General features: G+C 43.5%; 1 protein-coding gene across 1 annotated transcript; it reads left to right on the top strand.

Annotated features, from left to right (window-relative positions):
* The first annotated feature begins 2,946 nt into the window (after nucleotides 1–2,946).
* Nucleotides 2,947–19,798, top strand: LOC120909521 (zinc finger protein 436-like). Its single transcript, XM_040321293.1, has 4 exons — nucleotides 2,947–3,030; nucleotides 3,147–3,554; nucleotides 16,435–16,573; nucleotides 17,708–19,798. The coding sequence occupies exons 1-4, from the start codon at nucleotides 3,016–3,018 to the stop codon at nucleotides 19,228–19,230; spliced, it is 2,085 nt and encodes a 694-aa protein (XP_040177227.1). The 5' UTR covers nucleotides 2,947–3,015; the 3' UTR covers nucleotides 19,231–19,798.

Below are 19,798 nucleotides of genomic sequence, written 5' to 3'. Positions count from 1 at the left end.
TGACTATAAAGTAGTTTTTCATTTAATTTTTAATACTACTGGATTTTATCTGAGGTCTAATCTGTGTGTGTAATCATAGATGTAACATGATAGAGAACCAAGAGGAAGCCTGCAAAATGTACAGTATAAATGTAACACAGACTGCAGTATTTATATTGAACACAAGGGGGTGATCTCACTGGGACCAGACAGGAAGTGATTGTCAAAGTAGGAACAGGAAGTTCCAGGTGAGAGGTGAGTCGGGAGGAAGTAGAGAGGAGACATTGCAGGAACTGGCAGCTGAGGAGGTAATAAGATATTATTTTATAGTTACACCCACTAAACCCCCCCCCCCCCCCCATCATGTTCGTCCTCTTTCTCCATAGTCACTGTGATTTTTGTTATGATTTATATTATAGATACTTTTTATTAAATATAGAGCCATTTATCCAACTGTCTATCCAGAGCCTCTGGTTTATAGACCGGATACATCCTAAATATAGAGCCATTTATCCAACTGTCCTTCCAGAGCCTCTGGTTTATAGACCAGATGCATCCTAAATATATAACCATTTATCCAACTGTCCATCCAGAGCCTCTGGTTTATAGACCAGGTACATCCTAAATATAGAGCCATTTATCCAACTGTCCATCCAGAGCCTCTGGTTTATAGACCAGATACATCCTAAATATAGAGCCATTTATCCAACTGTCCATCCAGAGCCTCTAGTTTATAGACCAGATACATCCTAAATATAGAACCATTTATCCAACTGTCCATCCAGAGCCTCTGGTTTATAGATACTGTACTGACTCCACCATGGGCATCAGTAGCGCCAATACCCAATGACTTGTGCCCCTCATCTCATACAGTGGTCCCAAGCATATGACTACCTGCCAGTTTTTTGTTTGTTTTGTCACTGTAGAGCCTTTGCCACTTACACTGCAGCGCCAGCTTCCTTTGCTGTCAGATCTCAGAGGCAGTTCAGAGCCAAGGAAGGGCTTCCCTAAAGCTCTGATCACCAGACCCAGCCAAGGGGAAGTCCTGCACTCTCCTGACCACTGCACTGTGTGCTTTACATGCTCCTAACCCCTGTACTCTGTGCATTAGGCATTTCTGACCACTGAACTCTGTTATGCAATCCTGACTTTGCCCCCTGTGTGTCATGCCTTTCTGATCCCTGCATTCTGAGCGCTACACTCTCCCAAAGCCCTGCTCCCTGTGTGTTACACATTCCTGACCCCTGTTACCATGATACCAACACATTTCTAAACCTTCCACGCTTATGGTTGGAGGGATTAAACAGAATTTCTGTCTATGAGTTCTATCGATGAGCACAGTCGTTATGTTATTTGTCTGCAGAGATCTTGTATGGATCACATGATCTCATCAATGAGGATGGAGGAGGACCCGAGTCATGTGACTGAGAGGTTATTAAACCTCACCCTGGAGATCATCTACCTGCTGACTGGAGAGGTGAGGAGGATTCTGGGAGGTCACATGACATCACTCTTATCTCTATTAATAAAACATACCTGACTGGAGAGGTGAGGAGGATTCTGGGAGATCACATGACATCACTCTTATCTATATTAATAATACACAGACCTGACTGGAGAGGTGAGGAGGATTCTGGGAGGTCACATGACATCACTCTTATCTCAGGAGAATTCTGGGAGGTCACATGACATCACTCTTATCTCTATTAACCACTTTAGCTCCAAAAGGTTTTGCCCCTGTCCTGACCAGGCCTTTTTTTTTTTTTAATACGGCACTGCGTCACTTTAACTGACAATTGCGCGGTCGTGCAACACTGTGCACAAATAAAATTATTGTCACTTTTTTACCCATAAATAGAGCTTTCTTTTTGGTGGTATTTGATCACCCAATAATTAAAAAAAAAAAAAAAAAAAAAAAATTCCTTCATAAATTTAGGCTAATATGTATTCAGCTACATATTTTTGGTAATAAAAAAAATCTCAAAGTGTATCTTTATTGGTTTGCGTAAAACTTACAGCGTCTACACACTATGGGATGGATTTATGGACTTTTTTTTATTATTGTTTTTACTATTAATGACAGCGATCTGCAATTTTTAGCGGGACAGCGACATTGCGGCGGACAAATCTGACACTAAGTGACACTTTTTGGGGACCAGTGACACTAATACAGTGATCAGTGCTAAAAAATGCACTGTCACTGTATAAATGACATTGGCAGAAAAGGGGTTAACACCAGGAACAATCAAAGGGTTAGGTGTGTTTCCTGGGAATGCTTTCTTACTATGTGGGGAATGGACTCACTGGAGGAAAAGAGACATGTGTTCCTGATTAGCAGGAATCACAGATCTTTATCTTCCTGTCTGACAGAACGACGGTTTGCCTTGTTTACATAGGCAGACTGCCCTTCTATCTCTCTTGTGTACGATCGCGGATGGCCACCAGACCTGCTGATTGGCTCCTGTTGTGTCCAATTACAGTGGGAGCGCGGCTCCAGCAGTGGGTGCACCTCAGAGCCGATGGTAGAAATCACGTACAGGTATGCATTTTTGCGTTTAAGGGCCGCCCTGCCGCAGTAAATGTATGTGGGGCGGTCCTTAAGTGGTTAACAAAACACATACCTGACCGGAGAGGTGAGGATTCTGTGAGGTCACATGACATCACTCTTATCTCTATTAATAAAACAGACCTGACCGGAGAAGTGAGGAGGATTCTGGGAGGTCACATGACATTATTGTTGCTCTTTCAATGCAGAGTTTTCCTCCGGTGAAGCCTGGTGACCATCTAACCATCACAGTGCCTTCGCCTCAGTCTATGAAACCTAAGAGACACAAGAAGATTCTAGAAGTCACCAAGAAGATCATTGATCTGCTGACAGGAGAGGTGAGCGGTGCCGGGAATTCTGAGACATTATCCAGTAACAGACAAGGGATGTGTCTGGATGGTGACTGTATCATTGTGTGTGTCAGGTTCCTATAAGGTGTCAGGATGTCACTGTGGAGGAATATTTAGAAGGACACAAGGATCTCTTCAAGGATGTCGCACCTCCAGGTAAGAGGAGACTTTATAGTAAAGGAGAGAGCAGTACGGAGGATCCACCTAGATCCCCCATCATCTGATAAACACATAGAAACAATGTATTCAGTCAGTGTGTGTGTTTTCTACAGATGGATCCAGTAATGGGAACCCACCAGAGAGATGTCCCCGTCCTCTGTATTCCCGGGATTCTACACAGGAAGGTCACACCATCTCACAAAGAGTTAAGGAAAAATATATTAACGGCTGATAATTACACTTTTGACCTGTTCAGGACGATGTTGTTACAGCTAATCTCACTTTTATTAAATATTCAGGGTATAAACCCGAGTGGTTGGAAATATCCTGTTAAAGAATGGATAAAAGAGGAGGATGATGAGGTTGGTGTGATGGAGAGGTTTTCTGAAGGACACAAAGATCCCTTCGAGGACGTTGTGATGGAGCCATTCAGTGACACAAACCCACCAGAGAGATGTCCCCGTCCTCTGTATTCCCGGGATTCCACACAGGAAGATCACCCCATCCCCCACCATCATCAGGTAGGTGGACTTGGTATATAAAACACAGAAGTGATTCTGAACTTTGTGAGATGTCATTCTTCTATGTAGTCACCTGTTCTAATGTTGACTTCTTCATCTGAAGTACATCTTTTGCTCCTCCCTTCCCCCCCATAGCCATCCAGTTTTCTCCAAACGCACTTTTTTTTAATTTATTACATCACTATATGTACCTTTCTTTTGTGGGTTTTGGGTCCAGTCACATGATTTTAAGGGTCCTCTTCTTCCTTTTGTTCTTCCAATGGTGGGCATATGCTGAATGACATTGTGCTGTTCTTTGATTTTTCCCTGCTGCAGGTCAGTACCACCTACTGGATGTAGTTCTGGTGTCCACCAGCAGGTTCTAGTAATCAGTCTCCACTTGATGCTGGTTGCTGGGAGGGTATTTAATCTCTCCTCTGTTTGTATACTTTGCATCAGTGTTTTGCTTTGTTGTTCTAAGTCACATACTGAGTGCCATTATCCTGCTCTTGATCTTGCCCTGCATCCTGTACCCTACACCCTGCTGCTTTATATCTGCTCCCTTTTCTACTGATGCCAGTCCTAGTTCCCCCTTCTTTGAATCTCTGGTATTCCCTGTGTGCAGTGACCATGCAAAAATCCGCCGTGAGCCAGTCGGGGAAAAAAAGAGAACAGAATCTCTATCTAAGGTCTGTCGGACTTCCGACCAAAAACAGTCAGATGGAGGCTACACACGGTCGGACTTTCCGAGGGAAAAAAAGCCTGTCGGACTTTTTTTTCTCTGAAAGTCCGGCCCTGTGTATTAGGCATTACAGTGACCCTGACAGCAGTGTGCAGCAGCACAGATGATGAAGATGGCACCTCACCGACACAACACATCCCCCCCCCCCCGAGTCACAGTGACAGTCTTTCTCCTCGCCAGGTGGTCCCCTCAGTCCAAACAGCACTGACAGTCCTGTTCCCGGCTTGCCTTGCTCCCATCATGCACACCCAAACATGAGGCTATGGCCGCACCGTTCGGCTCCCTTGCACCGTGACATCACGTGACACACTCGGGCACCGCCTCTGTCAGACCCGTCCTTCGCCGGCGCTTCCTCAACTCACTGTAGCAGGCACTCGGTTGGTTTCGGCTGTCTCCAGACCCCCTTCAACCTCTGCAGCAATGCTGGCAGCACTCATACGTCTATTTCCCAAAGACATCCTCTGGATATGACACTGAGCATGTGAACTCGACTTCTTTGGTAGACCCTGGCGAGGCCTTTTCTGAGTTAAACCCGCTGTATGGTCTTGGCCACCGGGCTGCAGCTCAGTTTAAGGGTCTTGAAATTCTTCTTGTAGAGCAACAATTATTTTATTCCCGTCAATGGCATCTCGATTATCCTTGTCAGAAATTAGCAGCATAGATGGCCGGATCTTTGTGGTTACACAGCAATCAGAGCCCAAACCATATATATGATAAAGTAAATATATTAATAATAAAACAAAAGGCATCCAAACACCAGCAAACACCTAACATAAAGATATAGGTGAACCATTAACTGAATGATAAAATATCAATAGTAAATCAACCCCACTGATGAAACGTGTACTAGCAGTGGAGAGACTAAATACCCTCCCAGTAACCATCATCAGGTGGAGACCGATTACTAGAAACTTCTGGCTTCTGGGAGATACTCACTGGTAGACACTGGAGGAACTACAACTTTCTTCTCTGGGAAGCACAGTCCTCCTCTACATCAGTGATACAGAGGTCATCCCCATAAGTGGCCTACATGGTATGTCAGTGTCGTGTGGTCAGTCACGCTATTGTCACAGTGATTTTCCACCGATATCCTTCACTGCTAAACTAAGTACCGTATATACTCGAGTATAAGCCAAGTTTTTCAGCACATTTTTTTGTCACCTTTTTGTGCCTGATCTTCTGGACTTTGGGGACCCAGTACCGACTGGTCGTAGGTCTCCTGGATCCCAAACTTGGCACACGTGTAGCCCCACTCTTCCTCTACAATCTTTTTTCCATATCCTCAGAGTTCTTTTTCACAAGGTGCCATGTTGAACTTCCAGTGACCAGTATGAGCTATGACTAAGCATCTATCCATGATGTGAAACATGTTAGCTTTTTTGTCCCCTATGTCCACTTTCTACCATTGATTGCAGTGTTGCATGAATTTTTGGATGTCATACAGCTTTGGATTTTATCCTTTGTTCATTTTGTTTCAATAAATCGCCTATCAGACTGCGGCAGTCCAGGAACATTTCTTTTTTTCCACGGACCGGTATGAGAGAGTGAGACCGTTTTCTAAGTGTAGTCATGCAGATCTGGTCATCTCTGCTGTTGATTCCTGATAAGGATAATCAAGATGGCAATAGTGGGAATATTCCATGTGGCATTTGTAGTGGCTCCATCAATCTTTAGAATATTAGCTGACACACGTGTGGAACTGGACCTTCTGTACTCTCCATCTCAATAATAAAACAACAATGGACGACTCTCTATGAACACACATTCTAATCACCATCTAAGAATAGAAAGAGACTATTGTAAAGTTAAGAAATCGTAGCACAATATAACCAACCATTCATCTACATCAAGTCTTGTATATTTTATCAAATAAAATACACTATATTTCCAAAAGTATTGGGACACCTGCCTTTACAAGCACATTTTTTTAATGGCATCCCAGTCTTAGTCTGTAGGGTTCAATATTGAGTTGGCCCACCCTTAACAGCTTCAACTCTTCTGGGAAGGCCGTCCACAAGGTTTAGGAGTATCTATGGGAATTTTTGACCATTCTTCTAGAAGCGCATTTGTGAGGTCAGGTCTTGACGTTGGACGAGAACGTCTGGTTTGAAGTCTCCACTCTAATTCATCCCGAAGGGGTTCTATTCGGTTGAAGTCAGGACAGTCAAGTTCCTCAACCCCAAACTCGCTCATCCATGTCTTTATGGACCTTGCTTTGTGCACTGGTGGGCAGTCATGTTGTAACATGAAGGAGCCATTCCCAAACTGTTCCCACAAAGTTGGGAGCATGAAATTGTCCAAAATGTCCTGGTATTCTGACGCCTTAAGAGTTCCCTTCAATGGAACTAAGGGGCCAAGCCCAACCCCTGAGGAGCCAAGCCCAACCCCACACCATAATTGTGGTACTTGCATTGCTTGTGAAAAAACAAAAAAACACACACACACATTTAGTGATGTATTAATACGTGTAGAGCTGTATCCATTTTTATCTTTTATATCTGCCTGGAGTTCAGTTTTAATAAACGTTTTCTATTATTTTGGGGTTTAGGATGAAGAACAGAATAATATAAAATTTGAGGTTAAAGAAGAAGAAGTGGAGACGTATGTGGTGGGTGATGAGCCGTCCATGGAGGAGGTTGGGATGATTATGAAAAGTGAAGAGGAAGAAATATTTCTACATATCAACAAAAGTAAGTATAAGTACTATGGAATAAATGGGTCACAGTCTCATTTTATTCTTTTTTTTTTACAGTATTATCTGTTATTATTGACCTTTTTATATTTATTTAAACATTTCTTTCCATCAGATGGATGTGATGTGAGGAATTCCTCGGAGAGACATCTTCTATTATCTGCTGATTGTAAGTCAGAAGATAATGTCATCACACAGGATCCTCCAGGAGGAAATCCAAATACACAAAATATACATCACAGACCTTCCTGTCCGGAGACATCAATGGATCCCTCTGATCAGGGGGAATCTTCTCATCAATCACCTACTATGATTGTAAATATCCATGTAAGATCTCACACTGCAGATAGATCAACAGATCCTTCTAATCCCGAGGAATCTTCCTCACCCCATGAAGGAGATCACCGAGGTGACAATCTATTCTCATGTTTGGGGTGCGAGAAATCTTTCAAGACAAACTCTGAACTTTGTATCCATCTCCGATCTCACACACGTGTAACTCTCACATGTTCAAAATGTGGGAAATCTTTTAATCATGAAAGCGAATTTCTTGCACATCAGAGACTTCACATGGCTGAGAATCCTTATATATGTTCAGCGTGCGGGAAATGTTTCACTGACCAAAACAAGCTACTTATACACCAGAAAGTTCACATAGGAGTGCGTCCTTTTTCGTGTTTAGAGTGCGGGAAATGTTTCGCTGGGAAAAGCATACTACAAACGCACCAGAGAGTTCACACGGGCGAGCGACCATTTATATGTACAGAGTGCGGGAAAAGCTTCAGTCAGAAGGTTTGCCTTGTTTCACACCAGAGACTTCACACGAGTGAGCGCCCTTATTCATGTTCAGAGTGCGGGAAATGTTTCACTCAGAAAAAAACCCTTGTTAAACACCAGAGAGTTCACACGGGCGAGCGCCCCTTTTCATGTTCAGAGTGCGGGAAATGTTTCATCGAGAAAAGCGTGCTGCTTTCACACCAGAGGATTCACACGGGCGAGCGTCCTTTCTTATGCACAGAGTGTGGGAAAAGATTTACTCAAAAAGGAAGCCTGATTATACACCAAAGACTTCACAAAAGCGAGCGGCCTTTTACTTGTTCGGCGTGCGGGAGATCTTTCACAGTAAAAGCCAAGTTCCTCACCCACCAGAGGAGTCACGTGGAGAAGAGTGATTTTTCTTGTTCAGACTGCGGGAAATTTTTTAGTCTGAAAGCCCAGCTACTTGCACATCAGAAAAGCCACACGGGCAAACATCCTTTTACCTGTCCAGTGTGCGGGATATGTTTCTCCGAGAAAGCAAATCTTCAAAGACACCAGAGGAGTCACACGAGTGAATCTCCTTTTGCATGTTTAGTGTGCGGGAAAAGTTTTACACGTAACGCAAATCTAATTAGACATCAAAGTACACACACATGATGGTAGTATTAATAAATGTATAGTGGTAATAAACAGAAGGTTCTGTTCAGTCCATGGAACAACCGTATGATAAAAATGATATTTAACCACTTCAGCCCCGGAACAATTTACCCCCTTCCTGACCAAAGCACTTTTTGCGATTCGGCACTGCGTCGCTTTAACTGACGATTGCGCAGTCGTGCGACGTGGCACCCAAACAAAATTGACGTCATTTTTTCCCCACAAATAGAGCTTTCTTTTGGTGGTATTTGATCACTTCTGTGGTCTTTATTTTTTGCGCTATAAACAAAAATTGAGCGACAATTTTGAAAAAAAAAACTATTTTGTACTTTTTGATATAATAAATATCCCCAAAATATATATATATATAAAAAAATTTTTTTACGTATTCTTCTACATATTTTTGGAAAAAAAATAGTAATAAGCGTATATTGATTGGTGTCTACAAAATAGGGGATAGTTTTAGGGCATTTTTATTTTTATTAGTAATGGCAGCGATCAGCATTTTTTTTTTTTTTAATCGTGACTGCAACATTACGGCGGACACTTTTGACACTATTTTGGGACCATTGCCATTTATACAGCGATCAGGGCTATAAAAATGTACTGATTACTGTGTAAATGACACTGGCAGGGAAGGGGTTAACCACTAGGGGGCGATGAAGGGGTTAAGTGTGTCCTAGGGAGTGATTCTAACTGTGGGGGGGGGGGGTGGGCTACCTAGAACATGACAGAGATCACTGCTCCTAAAGACAGGGAGCAGTAGATCTGTCATGTTGCTAGGCAGAACAGGGAAATACCTTGTTTGCATCACCCCGTTCTGCCTCTCTGTGAGATGATCGCAGGCACCTGGCGTACATCGAGTCGGCGGGCGCGTGCGCACTCACACTGCGGCAAAATCCAAGCGGCGTACAGGTATGTTGCTTTGCGCAGCCGTGCCATGCTGCCGACTTATATCGGCATTAGCAAGTCGTTAAAGGTAAACATTCCCGTGAAAGTAACATATGATGTATAGTCTGGTCTGGTGGTGCACCTGCTGGTTTCTTTTATTTCTGTGGAGAACCCCGGTCATGAGATTTTCCTGCCTCTACTGGCCCTCACATCGGGACATGTTTCCTTCTAGCTCCATGACTGTATAGTAGAGAAGGGTATCACGTTTATAGGCACGCCCACACTGTCATCCCTTTTGTTCTTTATTGGCTAAACTAACGTCCTTGTGACAAATTACTGAAGCCTAAATTTTTTTTTTTTTTTTTGTAAGATACTTTTATTGATTTTTTTTTTTGCAATAACACACAATAAAAGAAAATTTGGTTATTCATTGCATCGTAATCTTGTAGAAATGCACTTGCATGGTCAATAAACAGTGTTCACTTTACATGTCTCTCGCAGTTATTAACAACTTAAGGACTGAGCCTCTTTCTGAGATTTGTTGTTTAGAAAATTACTTAGAACCCCCAAACGTTATGCCGCGTACACACGATAATTTTTCGGCATGTAGAAAAAACAAAGTTTTTCCAACTTCATCATTAAAACGACGTTGCCCACACACCATCGTTTTTTAAAAATGCTCTAGCAAAGCGCGGTGACGTACAACACGTACGACGGCATTCTAAAGAGGAAGTTCCATGCTGGTGACGCCACCCTTGGGGCTGCTTTAGCTGATTCCGTGTTGGTAAACGACGATTCGCGCCTTTCAGTCTGTTACAGCGTGATGAATGTGCTTACTCCATTACGAACGCTAGTTTTACTAGAACGAGCGCTCCTGTCTCATAACTTGTGATGTGGATGAGGCCCTGATACAATATCTCAGGATTACCCATTCTGCCGTTTGATTCAAATTAATAAGGTGAAATATGCAGTCCAGACAAAAAATCGACATCTCTCACCTTCCAGCTCCTCAGCCCAACAGCAGAGAGAGAATTGTATTGCCAGCACAGCTTTATAAACCCATCTTCCGAAATACAAAACGATTTGGAACAATGAATAAACGAGGCGATTTCTAAAAAAAAATAATCATTCTAATGTAGCACTTACCCCCGGAGGAACTGCTGGTTTGTTTTGGGTGGCATGTTACCTCTGTGACTCCGCCGTCTAGGGCAGTTGATAAGAGCCGTAGTAATGGAATGTCCACACAGCAGGTGTCGTTTTCCTGTGCTTTTATTTACCCAACAAGGGAAAACAGTTGAACTTGGTGAAGAATAGAAGAATAATGGAGAACACAGACTCAGGTGTATGTAAAAGGGAAACAGTCCTGCTTCCAACGACAAACTTTCACTTTGCCACTCCAGCCAGAATAGGTATAGCACACCTGGACAGGCCTCTCTCACAAGCCTGGCAGCCAGAATGACACTCGAACTTGGGGTTAAGTCTCTGGCACAGACCCTCCCAATGGTTGCAGAAAATAGTGGTCCGAAGTCCTCTTGACTGGACTTAACACCTGGATCTCCTTCAGGTAGTTTAGATTAGGTTACCGATTGATAGGCGTCCAACATCCAGCCTCTCAGTGTCCGGGTCCCCGATGGATGGTCAGGCCCCTATTGGAACACCAGCCTCTCTTGGCACTCCTCAGGCAGACTTTCCACCGAACAGCTTCCTCCAACAGGACGGACAGCCCAGGACCTCTTTAGGTGGGACCCAGTCAATTACTGAGTCCCAAGCGGCAGATCAAATGCTCCGGGCCAACGTGGTCCCGAAGCCAGGATCTCTGCGTAGCACGTGCACCCCGGCCCGGAAGGCTATTTGCCGGGGCGCCGTGGAGTGGCTACCCTGAAGGTGGGTGCCACACGAGGAGAAGCAACCCAGGAAGATGGTGTCTGCCCCATAAATACCCCTCCCCAGCATGCACAGCAAGGAAGCCTCCTCCTGATAGGCTGCTAGGGAAAAGTATCCAGTCCTCGACTCCACTGCTGCCACCTGTCGACCTGGGGTGAAACTGCGCCCCAGGAACAGCAGCATGAGCCCACAGCACAGCCAAGCTGGGACAAAAGCTCAAAATTTGAACTAATTAACAATGGTCAGAGTCACTTGACTCTCTGACCCCCTCTAACTTTCAATAGCACTGGTTCTGAAAAGTAACCAGGCGCTACACTAACATAACGAATATGACAAAGCAAAATTATTAGCTTAACGAAGGAATCCAAAATGAAACTAAACAGCAGCATTTTGCTTAGCAGAAACACAGGATCAGTACATTCCACTCTCACAGAACGGCGGTCTGCTTTTGTAAACAAGGTTCTCTCTCGCGGCGGACATCGTGTCCACCGACCCGCTGATTGGCTCCCGCTGTGTCCAATCACACCGGGAGCAGGACGCTGGTGGCTTACACATGTCCCAGACCCGAGGTGTCAGATTACGTGATCTGGCACAGAGCGGCCGCCCTGCCGCAGTATATGTGTGTGGGGCGGTCGCTAAGGGGTTAAAGATGGATACAGGATCTGATGTGTTTTTTTTTTTTGACCGCTGTAGTGTTATCGTATAATATTCACATACTGATAATAGATGGGACTTCCTGTTTAATGACATTATTCTCAAGGTGGAGATCTTTTTCAGTTGTATGCTAGATGTTATCCTGGACTCTGAACTCTCTTTTCAGGCCCCACATCCAATCACTGTCCAAAGCTTGCTGCCTCAACCTCCTCAACATCTCCAGAATACACCCCTTCCCAACCAATGACACCGGAAAGCTCCTAATTCACTCCCTGGTTATCTCACGCCTCTACTACTGCAACTCCCTCCTCATTGGCTTACCACAGGTTATCTGCCCTTCAATCCATCATGAATGCTGATGCCAGACTTAACCTTACCAACCAAAGAGTGTTTTCTACCCCTCTCTGCCAATCCTTACATTGGCTGCCACTCACCCATAAATTAAATTCAAAATACTGACAACAGCTTACAAAGCCATCCACAGCTCGGTCCCCAGCTACATCACCAACCTAGTCTCAAAATACCAACCTACCTGTTCTCTTCATTCCTCTCAAGACTTCCTGCTCACTAGTTCCCTCATCACTTCCTCCCATGCTGCTTCCAGGGCTTCTCCCGAGCCTCTCCCATCATAAGGAACTCCCTACCCCAATCTGTCCGACTATCCCCAACTCTGTCCACTTTTAGACAATCCCTGAAAACCCTTCTCTTTAGAGAAGCCTATCCTGTCCCCACCTAAAAACTTACCTTTTATATCACTTGACCCTCCCTCCTAGACTGTAATCTCTAACAAGCAGGACCCTCTGATTCCTCCTGTACTGAATTGTACTGTAACTGTACTGTCTGCCCTCATGTTGTAAAGCGCTGCACAAACTGTTGGCACTATATAAATCCTGTATAATAATAATATTGAGTGGAAGAAAAAGACGATTCATGGTGGAACGCAGATACGGGAAGAACATTATTATTAATATACACGATTACGCAGCGCATTACAATTAGGGTGACCACATTTCCAAACTGCCATTCAGGGACACATCCCCTCTCTCACCTTCCCCCAAAAAAATGTAGTCTCGGGGTTGATGGGGAATTTGGCGGCGGGTTATTTGTCAGGTGAATGTGCCACTTGCCAGCAGATGCAGTGCCGCTGTCACTCCATCTGTATGAGCCACGTGCGTAGAAGGAAAGGAGTGGCGTCACTATCTGAAGAGTGAAGATCACACCAGTCCCTGCTGCTTGCCGCTGGGTGCCGAGGTGGGTGGGGACAGCAGTGCTGCACTAGGCGCAGGCCTCGCTCCTGGTCTCACTGTCTGAGAGTCAATTGTCACTGGTTACAAGATGCCAGGCAGTGCTGGCCCTAGCAACCAGTTCCGGAAAGGTAGTTATTAATTAGTAGGGGGTGGCAGTGCCCTCTATTCAATTCCGGGACATTGTATTGTCCCAGAATGAAGGTGCCCGGGACCTGGGACAGACATGTCAATTGCGGGACAGTCCCGGGCAATCTGGGACACGTGGGCACCCTAATTACAATGTAGAGGGGGACAGCACAATTACAGTTCAGTTCAATACAGAAGGTACAGTTGTTAGGTGGGTGTAGGATAGGCTTCTCTGAATAAATGAGTTTTTAGGGATCTCCTAAAGGTGGAGAGGTTAGGGGCTGATCGGAACATGATTGTACAGACACATGAAGTGATGCCACAAAGAGGTGAAGTCGGTGCAAACAGGAAATCATATACAGACAGGAAGTGATGTAAGGTTATAAAAAGGAAGTTCCGGGTGAAAGGTGAGTCGGGAGGAAGTAGAGAGGAGACATTACTGGAACTGGCAGCAGAGGAGGTAAATAAATGGTATTTTATATTTACACCCAGTAACCCTCCCCATCATGTCCGTCCTCTTCCTCCATAGTCACTGTAATGTCTTTTATCTCCAACAGAATTAGATACACACATATATGCATCCATCATATTATAATCTGTTCACAAATTAAATCTAGGAGAACCATATACAGTGTAGTCATCTATACAGAGTTATGATATCTCCATATTTAAGAACGTCTCACTACTTTAACAATATGAAATAAAAACAATATATTTTTTAAATATATAAAATATTAAAACAAAAATTTGAAAGACATCCGATGACGCATGCACACATGCTACAGAAAGAAGAACCATTTACCCCTCATTGTGAAATATATGAGGGGATACACACATATATATATATATATGTGTATAAGGTCTGGGCCCACAGACACTAGAGAAAGAAGACTCGTTTTAGGGTCATCATTGAGCTTTATCTCTGAAGCGATGAGCTGTGAAGGTTTTCAATCTTTTACAATTTTGTGTATATTAGTATTTTTTGGATGCCGAATATATTTGGTATTTATTAAAATTACACAGTTGTTAACCTTCCTCACTTTTGGACGGAGGGTTTAAAATGAATCTGTGCTTGTCTATGGGTTATAATGACCAGCAAGGCTGCTCTATTATCTATCCATAGAGGTCAGAGTCTTGTATGGATCACATGATCACATCAATGAGGATGGAGGAGGACACGAGTCACATGACTGAGAAGATATTGAACCTCACCCTGGAGATCATCTACCTGCTGACCGGAGAGGTGAGGAGCATTCTGGGAGGTCACATGACATCACTCTTATCTCAATTAATAAAACACAGACCTGACGGAGAGGTGAGGAGGATTCTGGGAGGTCACATGACATCACTCTTATCTCTATTAATAAAACACAGAGCTGACCGGAGAGGTGAGGATTCTGGGAGGTCACATGATATCACTCTTATCTCTGTTACTAAAACACAGACCTGACTGGAGAGGTGAGGAGGATTCTGGGAGGTCACATGACATCACTCTTATCTCTATTACTAAAACACAGAGCTGACCGGAGAGGTGAGGAGGATTCTGGGAGGTCACATGACATCACTCTTATCTCTGTTACAAAACACAGACCCGACTGGAGAAATGAGGAGGATTCTGGGAGGTCACATGACATCACTCTTATCTCTATTAATAAAACACAGACCTGACCGGAGAGGTGAGGAGGATTTTGGGAGCTCAAATGACATTATTGTTGCTCTTTCAATGCAGAGTTTTCCTCCTTTGAAGTCTGATGACCATCTAACCATCACAGTGCCTTCACCTCATTCCCTGAAACACAGGAGAATTAATGACAAGAAGATTCTAGAAGTCACCAAGAAGATCACTGAGCTGCTGACAGGAGAGGTGAGCGGTGCCGGGAATTCTGGGACATTATCCAGTAACAGACAAGGGATGTGTCTGGATGGTGACTGTATCATTGTGTGTGTCAGGTTCCTATAAGGTGTCAGGATGTCACTGTCTATTTCTCCATGGAGGAGTGGGAGTATTTAGAAGGACACAAGGATCTCTACAAGGACGTCATGATGGAGAATCAGCCGCCCCTCACATCACCGGGTAAGAGGAGACTTTATTGTAAAGGAGAGAGCAGTACGGAGGCTCCACCTAGATCCCCCATCATCTGATAAACACATAGAAACAATGTATTCAGTCAGTGTGTGTGTTTCCTACAGATGGATCCAGTAATGGGAACACACCAGAGAGATGTCCCCGTCCTCTGTATTCCCGGGATTCCACACAGGAAGATCACATCATCTCACATAAGGTTAAGTAGAAAAATAATAGCTGATACTTTCACTTTGACCTCTCATTAATTATATCATTAGAGCTAATCTCATTTTTTAAATATTCAGGGTATAAACCAGAGTGATTGTAATAATGCTGTTAAAAAAGGGATAAAAGAAGAGGAGGATGATGAGGTTGGTGTGATGGAGAAGTTATTAAAAGGACACAAAGAACCCTTCAAGCACGTCATGATGGAGCCATTCAGTGACACAAACCCACCAGAGAGATGTCCCCGTCCTCTGTATTCCCGGGATTCCACACAGGAAGGTCACACCATCCCCCGCCATCATCAGGTAGGTGGACTCGGTGTATAGAACACAGAAGTGATTATGAAATTTGTGAGATGACATTCTTCTATGTAGTCTCTTGTTTTAAGATTTATTTTTACATCTCAAGTGCAGTATTTGCTCTCCTCTCCATCCCCATTTGCAGTTCCATCTTGGAGCATTCACCATTTTGTTGTTCTTTTTTTTTTTTTTTAACAATATATGTCTTTTCTGTGGTTGTTGGGTCCAGTCACATGACATCATAGGTCCTCCTCCAATGGTGGGGCGCTTGTTGAATAACGTGGCCCTGTTCTTTGCTCCTTTGTGTCTAGGCTGAGGTTATGATGCGCCCCCAAGAGATGAGTATGTGGCTGACAGGAAATGGGTAGGTGATCAATTCGGATACAGGCAAGGCAGTAGACCTTATTTCCCTCTGCTGCAGGTCAGCTACACTTACCGATCTTGTGCCACCACCCAGCCTATGACTAGACAGGGAAAGAAGAAGCAGCAGACTGATGAACTCATCTTAATAGCACTCTGATCTCTCCTCCTGCATCACAGCTGATTGGCTCCTTGTGCTGCTACTCCCTTTCCCAGTTTCAGCTCTGCTGTACAAGGACTGCAAGAGCCTGATAACAGATTGCGTTAAGGTACTTATACCGATTTTATTTTGGTGTTTAGAGTGAAGAACGGATTAATATAAAAGCTGAGGTTAAAGAAGAAGTAGAGACGTATGTGGGGGGTGATCAGCCGTCCACAGAGGAGGTTGGGATGACTATGAAAAGTGAACAGGAGGACTTTTCTCCGCCTATCAACACAGGTAAGTGACAAGCACTGTGGAAGAAATAGGTCAGGGACTCATTTTACTTCTGAGTATAATGATTGTATTTTTTTCTTGATTAGTGTTGGGATGGTTGAGGTAATTTTCAGAAAATTAACTCTAATCAAATGCTCTAGATAAATATGTTAAGTCCATTGTGATTAAAAAATAGTATTCCTCAATATAACGTCATGTTCCCAACAAATGAGGAGGAGATACTGTACACCATATGAAAGGTCCATCTCCATTCCTCAATATAACGTCATGTTCTCAACAAATGAGGAGGCGATACTGTACACCATATGAAAGGTCCATCTCCATTCCTCAATATAACGTCATGTTACCAACAAATGAGGAGGCGATACTGTACACCATATGAAAGGTCCATCTCCATTCCTCAATATAACGTCATGTTCCCAACAAATGAGGAAGAGATACTGTACATCATATGAAAGGTCCATCTCCATTCCTCAATATAACGTCATGTTCCCAACAAATGAGGAGGAGATACTGTACACCATATGAAAGGTCCATCTCCATTCCTCAATATAACGTTCTGTTTATACAAAACAATGTGGCAAAAGATCTACCTCCGTTAGACCCCATTTTTACAATGTTTTAGCGTTAAAAATAGCACTAATAAAACGCTCTCCATGCATCTCAATGGACCCTTTCACACTGAGTCCTGCAAGCAGCATCTTTGGAGCAGCTTTTGGGCGCTGAAAAAAACGCTCCAAAAACGTCCCTCTCCATTGAAATGAATTGAAAGCACCGTAAAAACGCCTTACCCTTTTACACTGAAGCACTGCAAAAACGCCCTAAAACGTTAGGGTCTTAGCAGTGCTTTACCAGCACATTGAGATTGCAGATAAGGCTTCGCTCGAATAATGCTCGAAAAACGCTCCAGTGTGAAAGGGGCCTTAATCTCCATAGCACTCATTGATGCACAAAATAATTTTACCTATTGTGTCATAGTTGTTTTCAATCCTTTAACTGGTTTGGTTTCATATTTTTATGTTACAATTGTACCCAGTTCCATGCCAGAACTCTGTGAAACCAATGACTTGTAGACCAACACACATGACTCTTTTTATTGACCCTTTTATATTTATTTTAAAAATTGTTTCCCAACAGATGGAGGTGATGTGAGGAATTCCTTGGAGAGACATCTTCTATTATCTGCTGATTGTAAGTCAGAAGATAATGTCATCACACAGGATCCTCAAGGAGGAAATCCAAATACACAAAATATACATCACAGACCTTCCTGTCCGGAGACATCAATGGATCCCTCTGATCAGGGTGAATCTTCTCATCAATCACATACTATGATTGTAAATATCCATGTAAGATCTCACACTGCAGATAGATCAACAGATCCTTCTAATCCCGAGGAAACTTCTTTACCACCTGAAGATGTTCACGGATCTGAGAAATTATTCTCATGTTCAGAGTGTGGGAAATGTTTTAAACAGAAATTTACTCTTCTTTCACACCAGAAAATTCACACAGGTGACCGTCCTTATTCATGTACAGAGTGCGGAAAATCTTTCTCTAAGAAAGGGAACCTAGACGAACACCAGAGAATTCACACAGGTGAGCATCCGTATTCATGTTCAGAGTGCAGAAAATCTTTCACTCATAAAGGAAACCTCCTTAGACACCAGAAAATTCACACAGGTGAACGTCCTTATCCATGTTCAGAGTGCGGAAAATCTTTTACTCAGAAAGGGGACCTTGTTAAACATCAGAGAACTCACACAGGTGAACGTCCTTATTCATGTTACGATTGCGGGAAATCTTTTGCTAAGAAAGGGAACCTGTATGAACACCAGAGAAGTCACAGACGTGAGTGTCCTTATCCGTGTTCAGAGTGTGGGAAATCTTTCACTAGAAATGAAGACCTTGATAAACACCAGAGAATTCACACCAGTGAGCATAATTATTCATGTTCAGAGTCCGGAAAATGTTTCACAGAGGAAAAGGTGCTTCTTAGACACAAGAGAATTAATTTTGGTGAGGGTTCTTATTCATGTTCAGAGGGCACTGAATCTTTTTTTAACAAAGGAAACCATGTTAAACACCAGAAAAGTCACACAGATAAGCATATTTATTCATGTACAGAGTGCGGGAAATCTTTTTCTAAGAAAGGGAACCTAGATGAGCACCAGAGAATTCACACAGGTGAGCGTCCCTATTTATGTTCAGAGTGCGGGAAATCATTTGGTCATAAAGGAAACCTTATTAGACACCTGAGAACTCACACAGGTGAGCGTCCTTATTCATGTTTGGAGTGCAGGAAATTTTTCACTCAGAAAGGAGATCTTGTTAAACACCAGAGAAGTCACACGGGTGAACGTCCTTATCTGTGTTTAGAATGCGGGAAATCTTTTGCTCAGAAACCAGTTCTTATTAAACACCAAAGAATTCACATGGGGGAGCATCTCTATTCATGTTTAGAATGCGGGAAAGCTTTCATTCAGGAAGGAAATCTAATTGAACACCAGAGAGTTCACACGGGTGAGTGTCCTTATTCATGTTTAGAGTGTGGGAAATCTTTCACTCAGAAAGGAACCCTTGTTGCACATCAGAGAACACACATTGCAGAGCGTTCTCGCTGCGTTCAGACTGCAGGAAGTGTTTTACAACTAAAATAAGTCATGAGGGGGAATGCACCCGCTGAATCTTTTGACAAATGTCCCTGATGAATCTGCTGAAAGTTGCTTCATGGGTGACCCTTGGGTGATCAGACTCTGATCTACCCTGGTTCACATCGTTCCTGGAGAATCGATCCCAGACAGTGAAACTAGGAGCCTTCACTTCGGAAGCATGTACCATGTCATGCGGAGTCCCTCAAGGATCACCCCTGTCACCCATACTCTTCAACATATACCTCCGCCCGCTCCTCAAAATCATCAGTAAACAGGACCTACTATACTATTCCTATGATGATGAAACTCAACTTTACTTTCGCATCAGCAACAAAAAAGTCCAATATCACGGACTAGAACAATGCCTCACATTGATAGACAACTGGATGATGGAGAGCCATCTTAAACTCTATGTATCCAAAACAGAACTTCTTCTGCTTCACGCGAACCGAAAGACAAACTGTAGGACGACATGGACGCCACCACCCATTCTGGTATAAACCATAACCCCAAGCACCAAAGTCAAAAGTCTAGGAGTCACCTTTGACTCTGACATGACTATGGACGCACAAAT

This window comes from Rana temporaria, chromosome 8, assembly GCF_905171775.1.
Source record: "Rana temporaria chromosome 8, aRanTem1.1, whole genome shotgun sequence".
Lineage (NCBI taxonomy): Eukaryota > Metazoa > Chordata > Amphibia > Anura > Ranidae > Rana > Rana temporaria.
The sequence above is the reverse complement of the archived record's forward strand: the minus strand, read 5'-3'. Positions and strand labels throughout refer to the sequence as shown.